Source organism: Paroedura picta, chromosome 2 (genome assembly GCF_049243985.1).
Source record: "Paroedura picta isolate Pp20150507F chromosome 2, Ppicta_v3.0, whole genome shotgun sequence".
Lineage (NCBI taxonomy): Eukaryota > Metazoa > Chordata > Lepidosauria > Squamata > Gekkonidae > Paroedura > Paroedura picta.
Genome location: NC_135370.1, coordinates 182,097,219 through 182,122,996, shown reverse-complemented (window position 1 = coordinate 182,122,996; position 25,778 = coordinate 182,097,219). Strand labels below are relative to the sequence as shown.

At 51.9% G+C, this 25,778-nt stretch overlaps 1 protein-coding gene and 1 long non-coding RNA gene across 2 annotated transcripts in view; both read left to right on the top strand.

The window, feature by feature from the left end:
- The window catches only part of TXNDC16 (thioredoxin domain containing 16), a 46,001-nt gene extending 28,300 nt beyond the window's left edge, over positions 1-17,701 (top strand). Inside the window, exons 14-20 of the mRNA XM_077324058.1 lie at positions 2,918-3,086; positions 4,795-4,922; positions 7,163-7,247; positions 9,587-9,725; positions 10,891-11,051; positions 13,296-13,489; positions 15,815-17,701. Coding sequence (XP_077180173.1) covers positions 2,918-3,086; positions 4,795-4,922; positions 7,163-7,247; positions 9,587-9,725; positions 10,891-11,051; positions 13,296-13,489; positions 15,815-16,104 — 1,166 coding nt within the window. The 3' untranslated portion in view covers positions 16,105-17,701. The remainder of the gene's footprint in view (positions 1-2,917; positions 3,087-4,794; positions 4,923-7,162; positions 7,248-9,586; positions 9,726-10,890; positions 11,052-13,295; positions 13,490-15,814) is intronic.
- A 2,805-nt stretch (positions 17,702-20,506) lies between these two features.
- LOC143830907 (uncharacterized) lies at positions 20,507-25,048 on the top strand. Its single transcript, XR_013228622.1, has 2 exons — positions 20,507-20,851; positions 23,163-25,048. It is a non-coding gene; the product is annotated as an uncharacterized LOC143830907 (long non-coding RNA).
- Positions 25,049-25,778: the final 730 nt, after the last annotated feature.

The following is a 25,778-nucleotide window of genomic DNA, read 5'->3' as shown; positions in this document are numbered from 1 at the left end:
AGAAAGTGAGAGATCCACCCAGCAGAGGGGGGAAGAGAGCAGGGGTCGTCCTGAATTGCAACCTTTGCTACTTGGGTTGGAATACAGCTGAGTTTTGCCCAGTCAGAGAAGTGTGATCCTGAGTGTAGGAAATAAATCTCCCAAGATATATATTGCAAAAAAGGGCAACTTACATTTATTTTATTAGATCCCATTTGCATTCAGGCTGCAATCATAGAGTCATAGAATCACAGAATCCTAGAGTTGGAAGGGGCCATCCAGGCCATCTAGTCCAACCCCCTGCTCAACGCAGGATCAGCCCTAAGCATCCTAAAGCATCCAAGAAAAGTGTGTCTCCAACCTTTGCTTGAAGACTGCCAGTGAGGGGAGCTCACCACCTCCTTAGGCAGCCTATTCGAAAGGAGAAAGAAACCTAATTGAAAAGAGTCCTTTCCCACTCACAAAGGGACAGCTTGTGTGTAGGGGGGAGGCAGGGAGTATGAGGTCATTGGCTCTACAGGAGAGACCTGCAAAGATGTGTGTCTCCGTGGAAGGCCAAGTGGAGACAGGGAGAGAACACGGACCGCGGGAGAGACCTGCAGAGATGTGTGGTAAAGGCCATGTGCAAGAGGGAGAGGACCAAGGTAGAGAGGAAGGGTCGGAGGGCAGCTCCCAGGTTAAGACAAAGAGGGGAATCCAAGGAGATGACACCCTTACACCCTTAGAGTGATGTAGTGCCCCCCCCCATTTCCAGGCATGCCGAGTTGCTCACTTTGACAACTCTACAGCACCACTTTCTAGATGCCACATGTTTTGGACGAACCTTGAGGCTAGCCAGCTGCCTCTCTTAATGCAAATACCATTGGTTCCTAACAGCGCTGAATGCCTACTGCTTGGAACACTACAGAATCCTGGCATGTCCCTCTTCGGATGGCACGTCGGCCTTGTGCAATAATACTCCAAATGTATTCTTGGTGGTGTGTTTACACTGGGGGTTCTGGAAGCTCTCCCTTCTGCTTCTGCTTTCCTGGCAAAGGCTGACATCACCGGGCATCTTCTGCAGATGTCCGTCCAGCTTGGCAGGAAGCAGAAAAACAGCTGGCCGGCAATCCATCACAGGAGGAACAGCTGTCAGCTTGTTGGTACAGAAAACATTGGGCAGAAGCCGTGCTCCTTAAGTGCATCCAGTCCAGCCTCTTTCCCACCCAGTGGGAAAAGCCAGCCACAGGGCAGAGAGGCCGAGGCCTTCCCTTCATGTTCCCTGCTGGCTCTGGGATTCAAAGCTGTAGTGTCTCTGATTGTGGAGGTTCCCCTCAGTCCTCAGGGATAGTAGCCATTGATAGACCTCTCCAGGAAACTCTGATCTTCTTTTGAAGCCATTTATTCCTCGGGAGGTGGTGGGTTCTCCATCTTTGGAAATTTTTAAAGGGAGGCTGGAGAGCCATCTGATGGAGAGGCTGATTCTGTGAAGGTTCAAGGGGGTGGCAGGTGACAGTGGAGGAGCGAGAGGGTTGGGAGTGTCCTGCATATTGCAGGGGGTTGGACTAGATGACCCAGGAGGTCCCTTCCAACTCTGATTCTATGATTCTAAATTCTGTCTAAACATGCAGAAGAAGTTCCTGACAAAGCGGTTTGTCAGTGGAACAGGCTTCCTCGGGAGGTGGTGGGTTCTCCATCTTTGATGTTTAAGCAGAGGCTGGAGAGCCTTCTGACAGAGAGGCTGATTCTGTGAAGTTTCAAGGGGGTGGCAGGTGAGAGTGGATGAGCGAGAGGGTTGTGAGTGTCCTGAATAGTGGACTAGATCGCCCAGAGTTGACCTAGGAGGTGCCTTCCAATTCTAGGGGCCATTCCGCACAGCCACCAATGTAGCTGAATCTGAGCGCTATTGAAAAGCGCTGCAATTAATAGTGGCAGGTCTCAGTAACGCATATAGCCGTTTTTCTCAGAAAAAAGGCTCTTCCACTAGCGCTGCTCTCGTAACGCACAAGTTTCCAGTCTCGCTGGAATTGCAACAAAGGAGGTGATATTTTTCTTTGCTTACTCCTGCCCCTCACCGTCAGCCAATGAACTGTTGTGTTCGTGCTTCCCTTTAAAAACTGTTTTTTAAAAACCCAAAAATACCTGTAGCAATGCATATTTATTCATTCGATGTATCAGAAAGACCTTTTTCGCTGACGTGAGCACTTAATCGTTTACACGCTCTTAGTTTAACCCCCCCCCCCGGAGCAATTTCTGGCCAAAATCACAGGTAGTGTCAAACATAGGGCTGTATTGTGCTCGGAAACTTTACAGACAATTGCTTGTAGAGGGATTTCAGCTGAATAAGCATCACTTATTCATTGCTTTTGCTGGTTTAAGGGGGAAAAAATGGTGATCGCGATGCCGGAAGCTCGGGTGCGAGACATTAGGGAGGGACATTCTTGCTACCGCTATATTGAGAACGAACATGTCTTTTTCAGATGTGTTGCAGGTTGTTCTCAAGAGTCTAGTGGTTTTTTTTAGGGGGAATCCACTTTTGTGGAATCCACTTTTGTGGATTCCCCGAAAAGCGCTACAAAGAAATGATTTTGCGGGAGTGTTGCAGGAGTGTTGCAGATTGTGTACGACGTTGTGCGTAATGTTTAAAAAATAGCATTACACAATGGTAACACTTCAGCAACATTAACGCTGTGCGGAATGGCTCTAGGATTCTTTGATTCTGTATTCTATTCCTGTGGCAATTCATTTCGCCCTCCCTGAACCTACTGCCTGTCAGTTTCATTGGGTGGCCTTGAGTCCCAGGGAGAGGGAAAAGACTTCTGAACGTGGTGACGCAAGAGCATGACAACGCAGAGTTAAAACATAAGAAGGCGTTGTTTAAAATTCCCTGCGCATTCAGAGGCACAGCTGCCACTTTTCCCGAGCTTCATGCTGCTGAGTTGTTGTTGTTTTTCCCCAGGGTCCCCTGGGATTTCGCTGGCAAGGGTCAACTGCTGGGACTGGCCCCACGTCTGCGCCCAGCAGAACGTCACCCATTTTCCCACCCTCAAGTCGTACGAGAAGGGAGGCCGAACGCTGACGTACTCCGGGACGTGGGGAACGGAGGCCATGGCGAGATTCATCGAGCTGTAAGTGGCTGAGATTTTAAAAGTATTACTATTATTTCTACCATTTTTCTGCCGTCCTACCCTGCAGGCTCAGATGGTGTCATCTCCCTTGCATGCCATTATGCACTACCGCAGCCGTTACTCAGTTTTTTGACCCTTGAGAAAGCCCTGGAACATTCTTCAGGCTTTGAGAAACCCCAGAAGTGGCGGAATTGTGCAGAATAGGGTTGGGAAGTAGAGCTGTGGACACGCCCACCTGTGGCTCCTCCCCTTCCCACCCCCTCCAGGCCCATCATTGGCCATTTGGGGAGAGGGTGGGTGGGTCAAGATGACCATATATGGTCGTATCATCCAATAAACGTTTACCAAATTTAAAAAAAAATCAATCAATCAACTCCCACTGATTCTGGAAACCCTTCCAGGCCTGTCACAAAACCTGGGCTGAGAGAGCCTGCACTCCTGGCTCCATACTCCACTTGAGAATTAAAATTTCTGATCCTTAAAAGGAAAGTATATTGTCTGTACTGTTGTACATATATTTCACTGGGGCAGAAGGTTATTTGTCAAGAGGTCTCCATGTTTTATCTCTGCCTTGAGTCACAGTCAACAATTTCAAACAGGTCCTCCGGGGGCTTTTTGAAATGATCATTGATTTTATCTGTGACCCAGAACTCTTGCGTATTATATGACTGGTCTGTTTGGTCTGCAGAAGGAGGCCATGCAGCCAAAACGCATTTGGTCAAAGTCGGATATGGTCCTTATTTGCTGTGATTGAATAATTTTACTTTGTGGGCAAGATATCATTGGGACCTAAAATTGTTTTGATTGCATGTAATTTCCATAGCATTTTTATTAGAACAGGAAGAGTTGTTCTAATTATACCCCATTTTTCACTACCCGAAGGAATCTCAAAGTGACTTCCAATTGCCTTCCCTTCCTCTCCCCACAACAGACACAATGTGAGGGAGGAGAGGCTGAGAGAGCTCTAACAGAACTTGTGAGATCAGCTCTAACAGGGCTATGTCTAGCCCAATGTCATGCAGCTGGCTGCATGTGGAGGAGCAGGGAATCAAACCTCCAGATTAGAGGTTGCTCCTCGTAACCTCTCCACCATGCTGACCATGCATTTGTTTTCCTTTAACCTTTGGGTTCTCGATTCAAGTTTCTTTGGGGGGTTAAGTTTTTTCTCTTCTCTTTCTGATTAGTTATATGGACAGTGCCCCAAGGGGTCCCAGGGCCTTTCCCAGAAGCTTGGGAGGCCTCTGATGTTGCTAGACGTCACTGGAGCCCACTTCCCCTGTGGCTCTACAGGCCCTGCACAGAGCAGCCCTAAAGCACCCACTTTCGTTTTAGCCTATTGGCCCTTCCTAACGCTGGCGCCATCCGGTGGGAGTGTATGGGTGATGTCACTTCTGGGGGGCATGGTAGGGAGGCGTGGCCAGCTGACATCACTTCCTCCAGGGCCAAAAGGCTGAAAAAGGCTGCTCTAACCACTACACCAGGGGTAGCCAAACTGCGGCCCTCCAGATGCCCATGGACTACAATTCCCATGAGCCCCTGTCAGTGTTCGCTGGCAGGGGCTCATGGGAATTGTAGTCCATGGACATCTGGAGGGCCGCAGTTTGACTACACCTGCACAACAGAATACTGACTCTTTAATCTTCTGGGTCTCCGTTTTATGTTTTCTCCGTTTTATATTTTCAGCTGGGTCTCCGTTTTATATTTTCAGAATCCAGACTCCCAGCCCTGTGAAGCTGACGACCCCTGGAGAAGTGGAAGAGTATTTAAGTGGCAAATCCCCCCGTCTGTCTCCTGGGGTCTCCGTTCTGGGATTATTTGATGCCAGCATGCGGGACGGTAAGGCCTGTGTTGGATTTAGCTTTGATGTGCTTCACGAAGACGGGTAACTGCTAACACACACACACAAACACACACACAATGTATAAGCTCACACAGGCCGTGTCCGTTTTAGAGACGGATGTAAAAGAGAACTGGACAAGTTCCTTGAAAGCCTGGACTCCTTGTGGCTTAGGATGGCGAAACAGAACCTCCATGTTCAAAGGCAGTGTACCTCTGAATGCCAGATGCTATAGGCAGGAATGAGGGAGAGGTGCTCTTTTTCTCTCCCCTGTTGCTCTACAGGCCTGGTGTCCTCCACAACGGAAAAGCGGTGAATGTTTGTTTGTTTGGTCAGTTGGCTGGCTGGCTCACATAGCTTCCTTCTGCACCCCCTTCTCTGAAGGGGTCATGTCACCACATCTGGGGTTGCGGGAAGCCTGAGGGGCTTTCCGCACCGGGATCTTTGTAGCAAATTGGTTGCGGAACGAAAAATCGCCATTTAAAATAGTGGAATTCGTTGTTATGCATACCTGGCTTTGTAGTGGAATCCAGTTGCGTTTTGTAGCGTTTCCCACAGGCTTCCGGTCTCGGCAAAAATCGCTAGAAAGGAAGCGCTATTGCCAAGCTCGTCCCGCCCCTGGCCGTCAAGCAGACAATGGGCAGCCGTTAGCATGCTCCCAAACAGCCCCTTTCCCTTTAAGAAAGTTTAAAAAAAAAAAAAAACACACCCATTGCAACGAATCTGTGTTGATTCGTTGCAACGGAGAGACCCATCCAGTGACTAAACAGCTCTGGGAAGGGACTGAAGCCGGGGAAGCCTCTAAACGGAGGCTCGCCGGTGCGTTTATCCCCGCTCGCTCGGAGAGAAAAAAAAATGGCGATCGCTTCGCTGGAAGATCAGAGGAGAGAGCCAGGGGGAGGGACTTTGTAGAAACCGCAACAATGGTAACGCACAGAACTTTCCCGCTAGTGTTGCAGATTGGTTGCAGGAGTGTATCGCTTTCCAGAGGGTGAATCCACTTTTGGGGAATTCCCTGAAAGCGCTACAATGAAGCGCTTTTTGTGGATCAGTTTCAGGTGTGTGGCAGATTGTCAACGATGTTGTGCATAACGGCAAATCAATAGCGTTTTCAATTGGCAACCATTGTGTGATTTTGAAGGCGTGCGAAAAGCCCCTGAGATATTTTCCAGGGGTTCCTCCAAGGTCAAAAGGTTGAACAAGGCTGGATTAGACTGAACTGAGTGGGAGGAGTTTGGGCCACCATATGTAGAAAGCCCACTGCCTGGAGAGCAGCATACATTGCTGTCTCTTACATTATCTTCACAACAATCCTCCAAGGTAGGATAGACCAAGGGAAAATGACTGGCCCAAGGCCACCCAAGGAGCTTGGTTACTGAGCTCTCCTCAGCCCTAGCGCACTACTTTATGCACTGCATCATGGATCACAGAATCATAGAGTTGGAAGGGACCTCCAGGGTCATCTAGTCCAACCCCCTGCACTATGCAGGACACTCACAACTACCTGCCCACCCCCAGTGACCCCAATTTAATGCCCCTCATGCACACCAAAAATTTCTAGAATCCAGCCTGGCCTGGAGGAAATTCACCTACCATCCCACAGTGGCGATCAGCAATTCCCTGGGTGTGCAAGGAAGGGCCACAAGAGACAAATGCTGGCACATCCCTTCCTGCCCACCCTCTGACCACCTGCCTCATAAACTCAGCATTTCTGTGAGATGATTATCTAGCCTCTGCTTAAAGACTTCCAAAGGAGGAGAATGCATCACCTCCTGAGGAAGCCTGTTCCACTGAGGAACCGCTCTGACTGTCAGGAACTTCTTCCGGATGTTGAGACGGAATTTCCTTTGGATTAATTTCATCCCATTGGTTCTGCTTCATCCTCTATAAGACACACTTTTAAATACTTGAAGATGGCTATCAGGTCCCCTCTCAGCCATCTCCTCTCCAGACTAAGCTCCCCAACCTTTCCTCCTACGTCTTGGTCTCCAAACCCCTCACCATCTTTATTGCCCTCCTCTGGACACGCTCCAGTTTGTCTACATCCCTCTTCAACTGAGGTACCCAAAACTGCACACAGGACTCCAAGGGAGGCTTATCTTCAGTTTCAAGCCTTGAAGATGGATCAGGCATCAGCTTGCTTTGCTACGTTTAGTCGCTTGTACAGGTTCCTTCTTTCCGCCAAAGCACGTTGCTCTTAATTCGGCAGCTTTCTGAGCCGAGTCTTGTGTTTTCACAGAAAAAGAAGCTTTCATGGAAGCAGCAGCAGCCCTCAGCGGATCCATAGTGATGGGGATCTACTGCGAAGAGGATGCCACACTTCTGTAGGTTGGCTGCAGGCTTGCACTGATTTGGGCGACGGGAGAATTGCTGGGTCTGGTTGGTGGTATCGTTGAAGAGCGTGATAGATCGTGACTCTGTCTCCTCTGCCTGGGGTGCAGGAGGTCCTAGGTTCAATCCCTGGGGCCTCCAGTTAGAGGACCAGGCAGGAGGTGGTGGGCAAGGCTTCAGACTGGTTCCCTGGGGAGAAGCTGCCAGTCTGAGTAGGCAGCACTGACTATGATGGAGCCAGGGCCTGATTCAGTAGGGCAGCATCACATGTACATATGGCATGCAGAAGGTCCCAGAATCACTCCCAAGCATTTCTAATCAGGCAGGAGGTGATGGGAAACCGCCCTGAGCCTTAGGGGAGGGTGGAAAAAAATGGTAGGAAGGAAGGAAGGAAGGAAGGAAGGAAGGAAGGAAGGAAGGAAGGAAGGAAGGAAGGAAGGAAGGAAGGAAGGAAGGAAGGAAGGAAGGAAGGAAGGAAGGAAGGAGAACTTGAATTCAGGAAGGAAGGAAGGAAGGAAGGAAGGAAGGAAGGAAGGAAGGAAGGAAGGAAGGAAGGAAGGAAGAGAGGCAGGCAGGGAGGGAGGGAGGAAGGAAGGAAGGAAGGAAGGAAGGAAGGAAGGAAGGAAGGAAGGAAGGAAGAGAGGCAGGCAGGGAGGGAGGGAGGAAGGAAGGAAGGAAGAGAGGCAGGCAGGGAGGGAGGGAGGGAAGGAAGGAAGGAAGGAAGGAAGGAAGGAAGGAAGGAAGGAAGGAAGGAAGGAAGGAAGGAAGGAAGGAAGGAAGAGAGGCAGGCAGGGAGGGAGGGAGGAAGGAAGGAAGGAAGGAAGGAAGGAGAGAGATTGGAAGGAAGGAAGGAAGGAAGGAAGGAAGGAAGGAAGGAAGGAAGGAAGGAAGGAAGGAAGGAAGGAAGGAAGGAAGGAAGAGAGGCAGGCAGGGAGGGAGGGAGGGAGGAAGGGAGGAAAATTTGAATTAAGGAAGGAAGGAAGGAAGGAAGGAAGGAAGGAAGGAAGGAAGGAAGGAAGGAAGGAAGGAAGGAGAACTTGAATTCAGGAAGGAAGGAAGGAAGGAAGGAAGGAAGGAAGGAAGGAAGGAAGGAAGGAAGGAAGGAAGGAAGGAAGGAAGGAAGGAAGGAAGGAAGGAGAACTTGAATTCAGGAAGGAGAACTTGAATTCAGGAAGGAAGGAAGGAAGGAAGGAAGGAAGGAAGGAAAATTTGAATTAAGGAAGGAAGGAAGGAAGGAAAGAAGGAAAGAAGGAAGGAAGGAAGGAAGGAAGGAAAGAAGGAAGGAAGGAAGGAAGGAAGGAAGGAAAATTTGAATTAAGGAAGGAAGGAAGGAAGGAAGGAAGGAAGGAAGGAAGGAAGGAAGGAAGGAAGGAAGGAAGGAAGGAAGGAGAACTTGAATTCAGGAAGGAAGGAAGGAAGGAAGGAAGGAAGGAAGGAAGGAAGGAAGGAAGGAAGGAAGGAAGGAAGGAAGGAGAACTTGAATTCAGGAAGGAAGGAAGGAAGGAAGGAAGGAAGGAAGGAAGGAAGGAAGGAAAATTTGAATTAAGGAAGGAAGGAAGGAAGGAAAGAAGGAAGGAAGGAAGGAAAGAAGGAAGGAAGGAAAGAAGGAAGGAAGGAAGGAAGGAAGGAAGGAAGGAAGGAAGGAAGGAAGGAAGGAAGGAAAATTTGAATTAAGGAAGGAAGGAAGGAAGGAAGGAAGGAAGGAAGGAAGGAAGGAAGGAAGGAAGGAAGGAAGGAAGGAAGGAAGGAAGGAAAATTTGAATTTTGGAAGGAAGAGAGGAAGAAGAAGGAAGGAAAGGAAGGAAAGGAAAGGAAAGGAAAGGAAAACCTCTGCTTGAGACTTTGAAGAGCTGCTGTCAGCCTGAGCAGACAATACTGACCTTGAAGGACCAAAGGTCGGATTCAGTTTAAGGTACTTCATTTGCGTTCATGAGGCCGCACCCTGCTTCTGATGGAGATGAGGTGTTCTGCAGTTTGCAGTCCCCCAGGCCCAAGGGCTGCGGCTGGAATAAAGCAGCTACAAAGTCCAGGCTTGCTGACCAGCCGGAGCCAGGAAGCAAAACCCTTTTCAATCCAGGTGCTTCATGTTGCTCCCCAGTCACTCCCTGATCTCCACTGGGAGAGGGCTCCACCGGGCGGGTGCCAGGGTCAAGAAATCCCAGGCTCTGGTTGAGGCCCACTTTATCTCTCTGGGACTGGGGATCTTTATGTTTTGTGTGCTGAAGCATAAGCTCTTCAGAGGCACATAGGGGAGAAGGCGGCCCTGCACATCCGAAGGTCTCATTTCTGGCACAGACCAAGATGGCTAGCCTCTGAAACTTTTTTCCCCCAGCGCCAATCAATACAGGGTGCCTCTTCCAGCAGTGCTGCTAGCTGGTCCGGAGGGCTCTCGGAGGGAAACCATCCACCTCCCAAAAAGCAGCACCCAAGACATGGCGGGACTCATCCGACGTGCGTTGCTGGAGCCATTTGTGAGTTCAACTTCCGCCTTGCCTCTTTCTGTTCTGTGGGGGCCTCAGTGGCCTTTCTTTCCGCTGCTTTGGGGGGTGCAGACGCTGTACAGCTTCGGAAAGCACTTGTGTGTTTTGGGGTGGCCGACAGGGAGAAATTGGGCAGGAACCTCTCCTCCTATCGTGATTGTTCAGAGTGTTCTCTTGAGACAAGATCCGCTCCAGAGAGGGAGTCAGCAGTAACAGAAGAAAATGATCAGATGAAAACAAGGAGGACACGTGCAGCGCGATGAACACAAAATCAGCAGCGTGGATCGAGGAGGGAATAGAGAAGACTATTTGTTTTTATTTATTCCTTTTGTTATTTATTATCTGTTCCTTTTCAAACTGGCTTGACAGCAATAATAAACCGAACTGAACTGAACTGAACCCTCCTCCAAGTGACAACTTTTCAAGGATTTGAAAGGTTGTCACTTGGAGGAGGGCAGGATGGTGTTTCTGTTGGCTGCAGAGGAGAGGACAAGCAGTAATGGGTTTAAACTTCAAGTACAACGATATAGGCTAGATATCAGGGAAAAAATGTTCACAGTCAGAGTAGTTCAGCAGTGGAATAGGCTGCCTAAGGAGGTGGTGAGCTCCCCCTCACTGGCAGTCTTCAAGCAAAGGTTGGAGACACACTTTTCTTGGATGCTTTAGGATGCTTAGGGCTAATCCTGCGTTGAGCAGGGGGATGGACTAGATGGCCCCTTCTAACTCCATGATTCTATGATTGTTTATTTATTTCTCCTGGCAGAGTCACATGCTCTGAGAGCCAGTGTGGTTAAAACCAGCAGCTTCTAATCTGGCGAGCTGAGTTTGATTCCCTGCTTCTCCCCATGTAGCCAGCTCGGTGACCTTGGGCTAGTCACAGTCCTGTTAGAGATGTTCTCACAGAACTCTCTCGGCCCCACCTGTCCCCACAGGGTGTCTGCTCTGGGGAGAGGAAGAGAAGGTGATTGAAAGCGGCTTTGAGACTCCCTCTGGTAGAGAAAAGTGGGGTGTCAAAACCAACCAGCATATAATGACATTAAATTTGCAGCCAAGTAGGTACAATGGTTCTGCAGATCAATTGGGCACTCCCCCGAAATACTGATATTTAAGTTGGGAGGACGTTGCCACTTCCTTGCCTTACGTTCTTTTGTTGCAGCCCGAAATCACCGTGGAAAATCTGCCAGAGTACTTCCAGTTGCAGAAGCCCTTGCTCATCCTCTTCAGCAGCGGCAGTATGAGCCAGGGGGACGAACAAGAGATGCGGCTTTTGGCCAGAGAGGAGAACCCCCAATCCTTCCTGGCCTGCTGGCTGAACCTGTAAGCATGTGGAGGTCCCTGGGTGGACTTCGGTTTGGGACACATTGCTCAGCTTGCCTAGTTTGTCCAGATAGCCAAGCTGGAAAGGGAAGTTGCAGCCAACTTACGGTGAACTCTTAGGAGGCTGGACTAGGTGGACCCCTGGTCCGACACAGCAGGGCTCTTCTGATGCTCTTAGGAAGGCCTCAGCCTCTCTGCCCTGTTGCTGGCCCTCCAGAGGAACTGGCTGGCCCCTGTGTGAGACAGGAGGCTGGACTGGATGGACCCCTGGTCTGACCCAGCAGGGCCCTCCTGATGTCCTTAGGAAGGCCTCAGCCTCTCTGCCCTGTTGCTGACCCTCCAGAGGAACTGGCTGCCCCCTGTGTGAGACAGGAGGCTGGACTGGATGGACCCCTGGTCTGACCCAGCAGGGCTCTCCTGATGTCCTTAGGAAGGCCTCAGCCTCTCTGCCCTGTTGCTGGCCCTCCAGAGGAACTGGCTGGCCCCTGTGTGAGACAGGAGGCTGGACTGGATGGACCCCTGGTCTGACCCAGCAGGGCCCTCCTGATGTCCTTAGGAAGGCCTCGGCCTCTCTGCCCTGTTGTTGGCCCTCCAGAGGAACTGGCTGTCCCCTGTGTGAGACAGGAGGCTGGACTGGATGGACCCCTGGTCTGACCCAGCAGGGCTCCCCTGATGTCCTTAGGAAGGCCTCGGCCTCTCTGCCCTGTTGCTGGCCCTCCAGAGGAACTGGCTGGCCCCTGTGTGAGACAGGAGGCTGGACTGGATGGACCCCTGGTCTGACCCAGCAGGGCTCCCCTGATGCTCTTAGGAAGGCCTTGGCCTCTCTGCCCTGTTGCTGGCCCTCCAGAGGAACTGGCTGGCCCCTGTGTGAGACAGGAGGCTGGACTGGATGGACCCCTGGTCTGACCCAGCAGGGCTCTCCTGATGTCCTTAGGAAGGCCTCGGCCTCTCTGCCCTGTTGTTGGCCCTCCAGAGGAACTGGCTGGCCCCTGTGTGAGACAGGAGGCTAGACTGGATGGACCCCTGGTCTGACCCAGCAGGGCTCCCCTGATGTCCTTAGGAAGGCCTCGGCCTCTCTGCCCTGTTGCTGGCCCTCCAGAGGAACTGGCTGGCCCCTGTGTGAGACAAGAGGCTGGACTGGATGGACCCCTGGTCTGACCCAGCAGGGCTCCCCTGATGTCCTTAGGAAGGCCTCGGCCTCTCTGCCCTGTTGCTGGCCCTCCAGAGGAACTGGCTGGCCCCTGTGTGAGACAGGAGGCTGGACTGGATGGACCCCTGGTCTGACCCAGCAGGGCTCTCCTGATGTCCTTAGGAAGGCCTCGGCCTCTCTGCCCTGTTGCTGGCCCTCCAGAGGAACTGGCTGGCCCCTGTGTGAGACAAGAGGCTGGACTGGATGGACCCCTGGTCTGACCCAGCAGGGCTCTCCTGATGTCCTTAGGAAGGCCTTGGCCTCTCTGCCCTGTTGCTGGCCCTCCAGAGGAACTGGCTGGCCCCTGTGTGAGACAGGAGGCTGGACTGGATGGACCCCTGGTCTGACCCAGCAGGGCTCTCCTGATGTCCTTAGGAAGGCCTCGGCCTCTCTGCCCTGTTGCTGGCCCTCCAGAGGAACTGGCTGGCCCCTGAGTGAGACAGGAGGCTGGACTGGATGGACCCCTGGTCTGACCCAGCAGGGCTCTTCTGATGTCCTTAGGAAGGCCTCGGCCTCTCTGCCCTGTTGCTGGCCCTCCAGAGGAACTGGCTGGCCCCTGAGTGAGACAGGAGGCTGGACTGGATGGACCCCTGGTCTGACCCAGCAGGGCTCTCCTGATGTCCTTAGGAAGGCTTCGGCCACTCTGCCCTGTTGCTGGACCTCCAGAGGAACTGGCTGGCCCCTGTGTGAGACAGGAGGCTGGACTGGAGGGACCCCTGGGCTGACCCAGCAGGGCTCTCCTGATGTCCTTAGGAAGGCTTCGGCCACTCTGCCCTGTTGCTGGCCCTCCAGAGGAACTGGCTGGCCCCTGTGTGAGACAGGAGGCTGGACTGGAGGGACCCCTGGTCTGACCCAGCAGGGCTCCTCTGATGTCCTTAGGAAGGCCTCGGCCTCTCTGCCCTGTTGCTGGCCCTCCAGAGGAACTGGCTGGCCCCTGTGTGAGACAGGAGGCTGGACTGGATGGACCCTGGTCTGACCCAGCAGGGCTGTGTTCTTATGTAAGTGCCCTTGTGTGCTTGAACTTGCTCCTTACTCTGCTAATCTTCTCCCCGCAGTGAAAACACCCCTGTGGGCCGAGGGATCCTGAGAGCCTACTTTGGAAGTCCTCTCCCTCCCTTGCCTCTCCTCGTTTGGGTCAGCCCCCATGCAGGGGGTCAGGTGTTTGCGTTTCCTTCCGGTCAGTCCATCACCAAAGCCAGCGTGCTCAGTTGGATCGAGAAGTTGGAATCTGGCCTGGAAGTTCCCAGTGGTGAGTATTCCTGGGTGCTGCACATCCTCCGACTCGGGACAGCCAAAGGACCGAAGTTCAAAAGCAGCTTCACACAACATGGTGGAGCCCTGGGACTTTGTAGTCAGGGTGCTTGGGTTGTTTTTGGAGCATGAAATTTTTCTCATGCCTGAATCCATGCTTGGGTCCAGCTAGGTCACAGGACCCCCCTTCCCCTGAACTCCCTCCTGCCCTCCTTGTACTGAGTCCCAGCTTCTGGGCTTGAGGGGAAAGACAATCAGTAAACAAGGAAGCTGACTGATGTCCACTTTCTCCTCCCAAGAAAGCAAACAGTTTCCTTAAAGCTGCAAGGTGGCCGTGCTCCCCTTGCGCTCGCCTGCTGAAGGCGTGTCCCAAAGGGTGTGCCAAATTCCATTTAGTTGTGAAATCAGAGTCAGGAGGGACCCTTTTAGAGACAGGATGTTGTAACCACAGGATCCTCTCCAAATGGGAGTGTTCATCGCCAGCGTCCCTTCTCCTCCTTTATCTAGCCACAAAGGGAGTCCGCTCGACCATTCCTGCCCGGCAGTGTGATTAACACGGGTCCTGTTGCATCTTGGGATATATTCCCATCATACCTACGACAGTAGTGGAGTTACTGGAAGATACTCCGCATGGGGCAAGATTGATGGTGGGATGAGGGAACATCCTGGAGGGGGGAGGCTAGGGAAATTAATTAAGATCTCCCCCTCTCCTTAATTTTTATCCCTCCTTTCTTCCAGGCGTTGAAGGGTAACATCCATGTTCTCTCTTTCCTTTTTTTATTCTTCCCAACAACCCTGTGAGGTGTTGGCAGAGTTTGAATGTAGAGAGAGACGGAAGCCACCAGGCTGCTTAAAGAATAAAATTGTTTTGTTTATGAAGAAAAACAACTATGTTTAGAAAGAGAGAGTGGGAGAAAGAGACCTAATTATCTATCTAGCTGTTGTTTGCCACCGTTCTTCGGTTCAACCGCTGTTCTGGAGGCAAGCAGGGAACAAGTGTGCTCGGATAACAGGAAGTCTCCTGTCGAGCCAATCAGGAATTTCAAACTCCATCAGGAAGTTCCTATCCTAACTATGCTAAATATACATCTCTGAGGCCCCCCGCAGGACGCTCCTTATATTCTGCTGAGTTATGCACACTGCATAGCTTGCAGATTCCAACCTAAGGTAGGTTAGGCTGGGTGTATGTGGCCAGAGCAAAGTCACCCAGTGAGTCTTCTAGGACAGGGGTAGTCAACCTGTGGTCCTCCAGATGTCCATGGACTACAATTCCCATGAGCCCCTGCCAGCATTTGCTGGCAGGGGCTCATGGGAATTGTAGTCTATGGACATCTGGAGGACCACAGGTTGACTTCTCCTGTCCTAGAAGACTCGAACCCCACTCTGCAGAATGAAAGTACTCTAACCACTAAGCCACACTAGGGAGGGGCAATGAAGAAACCATCAGGCGCATTGGATAGAAGGGTGAAATAGGAACATTGAAATTAAGTAAAACTCCCTTCCATCACTACATTACTGCAGATGTCATTAAATTCAGCTGGGTTGCCGTGTTGGTCTGAAGCACCAGTTAAGTTTAATCGGTCATTTCGTGGTTGGCTCTGACTCCTGTGGCAGCCATTTTGTGATTGGTTCTGACTCCTGTGGCAGCCATTTTGTGATTGGTTCTGACTCCTGTGGCAGCCATTTTGTAGCCATTTTGTGATTGTGGTGCCCACCCTGTGTCACAACCCCAAAGGATGCCCACAGGCTCAAAAGTTTCTCGGTCTAGAGCACCCGGCTGCCGACGCCTGCAGACCGAAAGGTTGTCTAGGGAAACCTTTGGAAACTTTGCAGTTTACTTCTTTAGATTTATAGCCAGCATTTCATAGAATCATAGAATCATAGAATCATAGAGTTGGAAGGGGCCATACAGGCCATAGAATCACATAATCATAGAGTTGGAAGGGGCCATATAGGCCATAGAATCACATAATCATAGAGTTGGAAGGGGCCATACAGGAGGGGCCATACAGGCCATCTAGTCCAACCCCCTGCTCATCGTAGGATCAGCCCAAAGCATCCTAAAGCATCCAAGAAAAGTGTGTATCCAACTTTTGCTTGGAGACTGCCAGTGAGGGGGAGCTCACCACCTCCTTAGGCAGCCTATTCCGCTGCTGAACTACTCTGACTGTGAAATTCTTTTCCCTGATATCTAGCCTATATCGTTGTACTTGTAGTTTAAACCCATTACTGCGTGTAATTTCCAACTATGTGGAGGAGAAAATCCTAATAAAGACTGCCAACAGCCTCCTGAGATGAAAATATGTCCCTTTTTCTCCCCCAGCGACCTTGCCTGACGAAGACTGGAAGCCCCGCCTGCCTGCCTACGACTTCCTGAGCCGGATGAAGCCCCCCCTGCCCGAATTCACCATTTACAGTTGGCAGAGCAGCCAGCAGGAGGAAAACGTGGCTGTCCATGGAGAAGACAAGGCGGCAGAGGGGCGGGAGGACCCCGTCGAAGACCCCTCCAGGGCCGAGCTGGAAACGGAGCCGCCGACAGGCAGGGACTTGCGGGGGACAGCCCCGCGCCTGGCTGGCAGGGAAAAGCAGGCCAAGCGCCACTTGGAGTTGTGATGTGACCCGTAATCCCAGGGCAGTGGGCAGTTCTAGAAGCCAGGCCTAGACAGAAGGAAGTTGTGAGCTCTTCCGTTCCGGGCTGGGAGCCTGCTCTGCTGTGGGTCAAGAAGTGAGAGTACCACGTGGGGTTGCCAGTCTCCAGGTAGGGCCTGGAGATCTCCTGGGATCTCAGCCACTGTTGTGCAAGATAAAGAAAGAGCTCTGTTGGATCAGATCCATTGTCCATCCAGTCCAGCCTCCTGTCTCACACGGGGGCCAGCCAGTTCCTCTGGAGGGGCAACAGCAGGGCATAGAGGCTATGGCCTTCATGTTGGCCTCTGGCAGTGGGATTCAGAGGCTGACTGCCTCTGAACACGGAGGTTCCCTTTAGTCACAAGGACTATTGGCCATGAAGTTTACAGTCTTGTTTTAGAAAACAGCAAGAGGCCAGGAGCACCTTCAAGACTAGAAGAAGAGTTGGTTCTTATAGGCCGCTTTTCTCTACCCGAAGGAGTCTCAAAGGGGCTTCCAATGGCCTTCACTTTCCTCTCCCCACAACAGACACCCTGTGAGGTGGGTGAGGCTGAGATTGCTGCTCTGTGAGAACAGCACTAGCAGGACTGTGGCTAGCCGAAGGTCAACCAGCTTGCTGCATGTGGAGGAGGGGCAGGGAATGAAACCCGGCTCGCCAGATTAGAAGCTGCCGCAGTTCACTATGACACCAACATTTGTGGCAGGGGATGAGCTTCCGTGAGTCACAACTCAGCTCTCCAGATGCCTCTCACTTCTTCAGTTGCTTATAATTTTACAGGTCATCCACAGAGGACTTGTAAAGAGAACAAACCCCAGATACAGATTTGTCCTGCATAACAGCTGCTTGTGAACTCAGCAAAATGCACGGTTGGCACAAGTTCTCACACTTTCTATTTAAGACAAGTGTAAATAATAATAATAATAATAATAATAATAATAATAATAATAATAATAATAATAATAATAATAATAATAATAGGACTAGCTTTTGGTAACGTGGTTTTTATTACCTGAAGGAGTCACAAAGTGGCTTACGGTCCACACAACAGACACCTTGTGAGACAGGTGGAGCTGAGAGAGTTCTGAGAGAACTGTGACTGGCCCAAGGTCACCCAGCTGGATGCACGTGAAGGAAGAGCAGGGAAATCAAACCTGGTTCTTCAGATTAGAGGCCACTGCTCTTAACCGCTATGCTACGCTTGCTGGTTGGCCACTGCGTGAGACAGGAGGCTGGACTTGAGGGACAATTGGTCTGATCCATCAGGGCTCTTCTGAACTTAAGCTTGTAGGTAGCCCCATACAGCAGCTGCAGAGGACACATAAATTTATTTATCTCCTACTTTTCTCCTCAGTTGTGACTCAAAGCTGCTTAGAGCATTTTCTTCTCCATTCACTCACAACAACCCCCCTGCAAGAGAGGCCAAGCTGAGAGTTTCTGAGGAGCCCAAGGTCATCTAGGGGGATTTGAACCCAGGGTCCTAGTCAGCCACTGTTCACTATTCAGGCCAAATATCTTTCCATTCCAGGTGTGATGACATTTCTGTCTTGAAATACTTTCTTAATAAAAGAGTGCAAAAGACAACAGTCGTGTTTCTCAGCGTACTCTGCAATTGGTGACATAATTGGTCCAAATTTTGGGGTGGAGGAGATCGTTGTGGGGTAGGTCAGCATTGAAACTAGGCTGTGAAATCACAGATGGGACCAACGTGTTAACCTCTTCCTCTCCCTGGGATTGGAGGACGACAAAAATTCTCTTCTCACATCCATGCATGAGATGTTGGGGCTTACAGATGTGACAGGTGAGTGTGATTAATCCCTCTGTTATTATAGTCCCCCATGAATATAGAAGCCCCCCCCCGCCAAAAAAGAAAAGAAAAGATAGTTGTGGATAGATCCATTTCTTGTGGAGGATGTAATCTCCTGTCCTCACACTCATTTTGGCCCTCAGGCCCTGGGCGTCTGATGGCTTTCAGGCCTTGCAATCTGCTTCAGAACATAAAAGAAGCCATGTTGGATGAGGCCAAACGACCCGTCCAGTCTAACACTCTTGTCACACACAGTGACCAAAGCTCAGGTACCATCAGGAGGTTCTCCAGTGGACCTGGTGGTCCAGTGGACCTCCGGAAGCCCTTCCAGTGTGGCCCCCCAAACACCAAAGATACAAAGCACCACTGCCCCAGACATAACATAAGCCATGTTGGATCAGGCCACATTGCTCAGCTTGCCTAGTTTGTCCAGATAGCCAAGCTGGAAAGGGAAGTTGCAGCCAACTTACGGTGAACTCTTAGGAGGCTGGACTAGGTGGACCCCTGGTCCGACACAGCAGGGCTCTTCTGATGCTCTTAGGAAGGCCTCAGCCTCTCTGCCCTGTTGCTGGCCCTCCAGAGGAACTGGCTGGCCCCTGTGTGAGACAGGAGGCTGGACTGGATGGACCCCTGGTCTGACCCAGCAGGGCCCTCCTGATGTCCTTAGGAAGGCCTCAGCCTCTCTGCCCTGTTGCTGACCCTCCAGAGGAACTGGCTGCCCCCTGTGTGAGACAGGAGGCTGGACTGGATGGACCCCTGGTCTGACCCAGCAGGGCTCTCCTGATGTCCTTAGGAAGGCCTCAGCCTCTCTGCCCTGTTGCTGGCCCTCCAGAGGAACTGGCTGGCCCCTGTGTGAGACAGGAGGCTGGACTGGATGGACCCCTGGTCTGACCCAGCAGGGCCCTCCTGATGTCCTTAGGAAGGCCTCGGCCTCTCTGCCCTGTTGTTGGCCCTCCAGAGGAACTGGCTGTCCCCTGTGTGAGACAGGAGGCTGGACTGGATGGACCCCTGGTCTGACCCAGCAGGGCTCCCCTGATGTCCTTAGGAAGGCCTCGGCCTCTCTGCCCTGTTGCTGGCCCTCCAGAGGAACTGGCTGGCCCCTGTGTGAGACAGGAGGCTGGACTGGATGGACCCCTGGTCTGACCCAGCAGGGCTCCCCTGATGCTCTTAGGAAGGCCTTGGCCTCTCTGCCCTGTTGCTGGCCCTCCAGAGGAACTGGCTGGCCCCTGTGTGAGACAGGAGGCTGGACTGGATGGACCCCTGGTCTGACCCAGCAGGGCTCTCCTGATGTCCTTAGGAAGGCCTCGGCCTCTCTGCCCTGTTGTTGGCCCTCCAGAGGAACTGGCTGTCCCCTGTGTGAGACAGGAGGCTGGACTGGATGGACCCCTGGTCTGACCCAGCAGGGCTCCCCTGATGTCCTTAGGAAGGCCTCGGCCTCTCTGCCCTGTTGCTGGCCCTCCAGAGGAACTGGCTGGCCCCTGTGTGAGACAAGAGGCTGGACTGGATGGACCCCTGGTCTGACCCAGCAGGGCTCCCCTGATGTCCTTAGGAAGGCCTCGGCCTCTCTGCCCTGTTGCTGGCCCTCCAGAGGAACTGGCTGGCCCCTGTGTGAGACAGGAGGCTGGACTGGATGGACCCCTGGTCTGACCCAGCAGGGCTCTCCTGATGTCCTTAGGAAGGCCTCGGCCTCTCTGCCCTGTTGCTGGCCCTCCAGAGGAACTGGCTGGCCCCTGTGTGAGACAAGAGGCTGGACTGGATGGACCCCTGGTCTGACCCAGCAGGGCTCTCCTGATGTCCTTAGGAAGGCCTCGGCCTCTCCGCCCTGTTGCTGGCCCTCCAGAGGAACTGGCTGGCCCCTGTGTGAGACAAGAGGCTGGACTGGATGGACCCCTGGTCTGACCCAGCAGGGCTCCCCTGATGTCCTTAGGAAGGCCTTGGCCTCTCTGCCCTGTTGCTGGCCCTCCAGAGGAACTGGCTGGCCCCTGTGTGAGACAGGAGGCTGGACTGGATGGACCCCTGGTCTGACCCAGCAGGGCTCTCCTGATGTCCTTAGGAAGGCCTCGGCCTCTCTGCCCTGTTGCTGGCCCTCCAGAGGAACTGGCTGGCCCCTGAGTGAGACAGGAGGCTGGACTGGATGGACCCCTGGTCTGACCCAGCAGGGCTCTTCTGATGTCCTTAGGAAGGCCTCGGCCTCTCTGCCCTGTTGCTGGCCCTCCAGAGGAACTGGCTGGCCCCTGAGTGAGACAGGAGGCTGGACTGGATGGACCCCTGGTCTGACCCAGCAGGGCTCTCCTGATGTCCTTAGGAAGGCTTCGGCCACTCTGCCCTGTTGCTGGACCTCCAGAGGAACTGGCTGGCCCCTGTGTGAGACAGGAGGCTGGACTGGAGGGACCCCTGGGCTGACCCAGCAGGGCTCTCCTGATGTCCTTAGGAAGGCTTCGGCCACTCTGCCCTGTTGCTGGCCCTCCAGAGGAACTGGCTGGCCCCTGTGTGAGACAGGAGGCTGGACTGGAGGGACCCCTGGTCTGACCCAGCAGGGCTCCTCTGATGTCCTTAGGAAGGCCTCGGCCTCTCTGCCCTGTTGCTGGCCCTCCAGAGGAACTGGCTGGCCCCTGTGTGAGACAGGAGGCTGGACTGGATGGACCCTGGTCTGACCCAGCAGGGCTGTGTTCTTATGTAAGTGCCCTTGTGTGCTTGAACTTGCTCCTTACTCTGCTAATCTTCTCCCCGCAGTGAAAACACCCCTGTGGGCCGAGGGATCCTGAGAGCCTACTTTGGAAGTCCTCTCCCTCCCTTGCCTCTCCTCGTTTGGGTCAGCCCCCATGCAGGGGGTCAGGTGTTTGCGTTTCCTTCCGGTCAGTCCATCACCAAAGCCAGCGTGCTCAGTTGGATCGAGAAGTTGGAATCTGGCCTGGAAGTTCCCAGTGGTGAGTATTCCTGGGTGCTGCACATCCTCCGACTCGGGACAGCCAAAGGACCGAAGTTCAAAAGCAGCTTCACACAACATGGTGGAGCCCTGGGACTTTGTAGTCAGGGTGCTTGGGTTGTTTTTGGAGCATGAAATTTTTCTCATGCCTGAATCCATGCTTGGGTCCAGCTAGGTCACAGGACCCCCCTTCCCCTGAACTCCCTCCTGCCCTCCTTGTACTGAGTCCCAGCTTCTGGGCTTGAGGGGAAAGACAATCAGTAAACAAGGAAGCTGACTGATGTCCACTTTCTCCTCCCAAGAAAGCAAACAGTTTCCTTAAAGCTGCAAGGTGGCCGTGCTCCCCTTGCGCTCGCCTGCTGAAGGCGTGTCCCAAAGGGTGTGCCAAATTCCATTTAGTTGTGAAATCAGAGTCAGGAGGGACCCTTTTAGAGACAGGATGTTGTAACCACAGGATCCTCTCCAAATGGGAGTGTTCATCGCCAGCGTCCCTTCTCCTCCTTTATCTAGCCACAAAGGGAGTCCGCTCGACCATTCCTGCCCGGCAGTGTGATTAACACGGGTCCTGTTGCATCTTGGGATATATTCCCATCATACCTACGACAGTAGTGGAGTTACTGGAAGATACTCCGCATGGGGCAAGATTGATGGTGGGATGAGGGAACATCCTGGAGGGGGGAGGCTAGGGAAATTAATTAAGATCTCCCCCTCTCCTTAATTTTTATCCCTCCTTTCTTCCAGGCGTTGAAGGGTAACATCCATGTTCTCTCTTTCCTTTTTTTATTCTTCCCAACAACCCTGTGAGGTGTTGGCAGAGTTTGAATGTAGAGAGAGACGGAAGCCACCAGGCTGCTTAAAGAATAAAATTGTTTTGTTTATGAAGAAAAACAACTATGTTTAGAAAGAGAGAGTGGGAGAAAGAGACCTAATTATCTATCTAGCTGTTGTTTGCCACCGTTCTTCGGTTCAACCGCTGTTCTGGAGGCAAGCAGGGAACAAGTGTGCTCGGATAACAGGAAGTCTCCTGTCGAGCCAATCAGGAATTTCAAACTCCATCAGGAAGTTCCTATCCTAACTATGCTAAATATACATCTCTGAGGCCCCCCGCAGGACGCTCCTTATATTCTGCTGAGTTATGCACACTGCATAGCTTGCAGATTCCAACCTAAGGTAGGTTAGGCTGGGTGTATGTGGCCAGAGCAAAGTCACCCAGTGAGTCTTCTAGGACAGGGGTAGTCAACCTGTGGTCCTCCAGATGTCCATGGACTACAATTCCCATGAGCCCCTGCCAGCATTTGCTGGCAGGGGCTCATGGGAATTGTAGTCTATGGACATCTGGAGGACCACAGGTTGACTTCTCCTGTCCTAGAAGACTCGAACCCCACTCTGCAGAATGAAAGTACTCTAACCACTAAGCCACACTAGGGAGGGGCAATGAAGAAACCATCAGGCGCATTGGATAGAAGGGTGAAATAGGAACATTGAAATTAAGTAAAACTCCCTTCCATCACTACATTACTGCAGATGTCATTAAATTCAGCTGGGTTGCCGTGTTGGTCTGAAGCACCAGTTAAGTTTAATCGGTCATTTCGTGGTTGGCTCTGACTCCTGTGGCAGCCATTTTGTGATTGGTTCTGACTCCTGTGGCAGCCATTTTGTGATTGGTTCTGACTCCTGTGGCAGCCATTTTGTAGCCATTTTGTGATTGTGGTGCCCACCCTGTGTCACAACCCCAAAGGATGCCCACAGGCTCAAAAGTTTCTCGGTCTAGAGCACCCGGCTGCCGACGCCTGCAGACCGAAAGGTTGTCTAGGGAAACCTTTGGAAACTTTGCAGTTTACTTCTTTAGATTTATAGCCAGCATTTCATAGAATCATAGAATCATAGAATCATAGAGTTGGAAGGGGCCATACAGGCCATAGAATCACATAATCATAGAGTTGGAAGGGGCCATATAGGCCATAGAATCACATAATCATAGAGTTGGAAGGGGCCATACAGGCCATCTAGTCCAACCCCCTGCTCATCGTAGGATCAGCCCAAAGCATCCTAAAGCATCCAAGAAAAGTGTGTATCCAACTTTTGCTTGGAGACTGCCAGTGAGGGGGAGCTCACCACCTCCTTAGGCAGCCTATTCCGCTGCTGAACTACTCTGACTGTGAAATTCTTTTCCCTGATATCTAGCCTATATCGTTGTACTTGTAGTTTAAACCCATTACTGCGTGTAATTTCCAACTATGTGGAGGAGAAAATCCTAATAAAGACTGCCAACAGCCTCCTGAGATGAAAATATGTCCCTTTTTCTCCCCCAGCGACCTTGCCTGACGAAGACTGGAAGCCCCGCCTGCCTGCCTACGACTTCCTGAGCCGGATGAAGCCCCCCCTGCCCGAATTCACCATTTACAGTTGGCAGAGCAGCCAGCAGGAGGAAAACGTGGCTGTCCATGGAGAAGACAAGGCGGCAGAGGGGCGGGAGGACCCCGTCGAAGACCCCTCCAGGGCCGAGCTGGAAACGGAGCCGCCGACAGGCAGGGACTTGCGGGGGACAGCCCCGCGCCTGGCTGGCAGGGAAAAGCAGGCCAAGCGCCACTTGGAGTTGTGATGTGACCCGTAATCCCAGGGCAGTGGGCAGTTCTAGAAGCCAGGCCTAGACAGAAGGAAGTTGTGAGCTCTTCCGTTCCGGGCTGGGAGCCTGCTCTGCTGTGGGTCAAGAAGTGAGAGTACCACGTGGGGTTGCCAGTCTCCAGGTAGGGCCTGGAGATCTCCTGGGATCTCAGCCACTGTTGTGCAAGATAAAGAAAGAGCTCTGTTGGATCAGATCCATTGTCCATCCAGTCCAGCCTCCTGTCTCACACGGGGGCCAGCCAGTTCCTCTGGAGGGGCAACAGCAGGGCATAGAGGCTATGGCCTTCATGTTGGCCTCTGGCAGTGGGATTCAGAGGCTGACTGCCTCTGAACACGGAGGTTCCCTTTAGTCACAAGGACTATTGGCCATGAAGTTTACAGTCTTGTTTTAGAAAACAGCAAGAGGCCAGGAGCACCTTCAAGACTAGAAGAAGAGTTGGTTCTTATAGGCCGCTTTTCTCTACCCGAAGGAGTCTCAAAGGGGCTTCCAATGGCCTTCACTTTCCTCTCCCCACAACAGACACCCTGTGAGGTGGGTGAGGCTGAGATTGCTGCTCTGTGAGAACAGCACTAGCAGGACTGTGGCTAGCCGAAGGTCAACCAGCTTGCTGCATGTGGAGGAGGGGCAGGGAATGAAACCCGGCTCGCCAGATTAGAAGCTGCCGCAGTTCACTATGACACCAACATTTGTGGCAGGGGATGAGCTTCCGTGAGTCACAACTCAGCTCTCCAGATGCCTCTCACTTCTTCAGTTGCTTATAATTTTACAGGTCATCCACAGAGGACTTGTAAAGAGAACAAACCCCAGATACAGATTTGTCCTGCATAACAGCTGCTTGTGAACTCAGCAAAATGCACGGTTGGCACAAGTTCTCACACTTTCTATTTAAGACAAGTGTAAATAATAATAATAATAATAATAATAATAATAATAATAATAATAATAATAATAATAATAATAATAATAATAATAGGACTAGCTTTTGGTAACGTGGTTTTTATTACCTGAAGGAGTCACAAAGTGGCTTACGGTCCACACAACAGACACCTTGTGAGACAGGTGGAGCTGAGAGAGTTCTGAGAGAACTGTGACTGGCCCAAGGTCACCCAGCTGGTGCACGTGAAGGAAGAGCAGGGAAATCAAACCTGGTTCTTCAGATTAGAGGCCACTGCTCTTAACCGCTATGCTACGCTTGCTGGTTGGCCACTGCGTGAGACAGGAGGCTGGACTTGCGGGACAATTGGTCTGATCCATCAGGGCTCTTCTGAACTTAAGCTTGTAGGTAGCCCCATACAGCAGCTGCAGAGGACACATAAATTTATTTATCTCCTGCTTTTCTCCTCAGTTGTGACTCAAAGCTGCTTAGAGCATTTTCTTCTCCATTCACTCACAACCCCCCTGCAAGAGAGGCCAAGCTGAGAGTTTCTGAGGAGCCCAAGGTCATCTAGGGGGATTTGAACCCAGGGTCCTAGTCAGCCACTGTTCACTATTCAGGCCAAATATCTTTCCATTCCAAGTGTGATGACATTTCTGTCTTGAAATACTTTCTTAATAAAAGACTGCAAAAGACGACAGTCGTGTTTCTCAGCGTACTCTGCAATTGGTGACATAATTGGTCCAAATTTTGGGGTGGAGGAGATCATTGTGGGGTAGGTCAGCATTGAAACTAGGCTGTGAAATCACAGATGGGACCAACGTGTTAACCTCTTCCTCTCCCTGGGATTGGAGGACGACAAAAATTCTCGTCTCACATCCACGCATGAGATGTTGGGGCTTACAAATGTGACAGGTGAGTGTGATTAATCCCTCTGTTGTTGTAGTCCCCCATGAATATAGGAGCCCCCCCCCCGCCAAAAAAGAAAAGAAAAGATAGTTGTGGATAGATCCATTTCTTGTGGAGGATGTAATCTCCTGTCCTCACACTCATTTTGGCCCTCAGGCCCTGGGCGTCTGATGGCCTTCAGGCCTTGCAATCTGCTTCAGAACATAAAAGAAGCCATGTTGGATGAGGCCAAACGACCCGTCCAGTCTAACACTCTTGTCACACACAGTGACCAAAGCTCAGGTACCATCAGGAGGTTCTCCAGTGGACCTGGTGGTCCAGTGGACCTCCGGAAGCCCTTCCAGTGTGGCCCCCCAAACACCAAAGATACAAAGCACCACTGCCCCAGACATAACATAAGCCATGTTGGATCAGGCCAATGGCCCTTCCTGGCCAATGTTTGGTGTCACACAGTGGCCAGAACCTAGATTCCTTTGGATGGTCTAGCAGTGGGGCCTGAACTCCAGAAGCCCTGCTCCC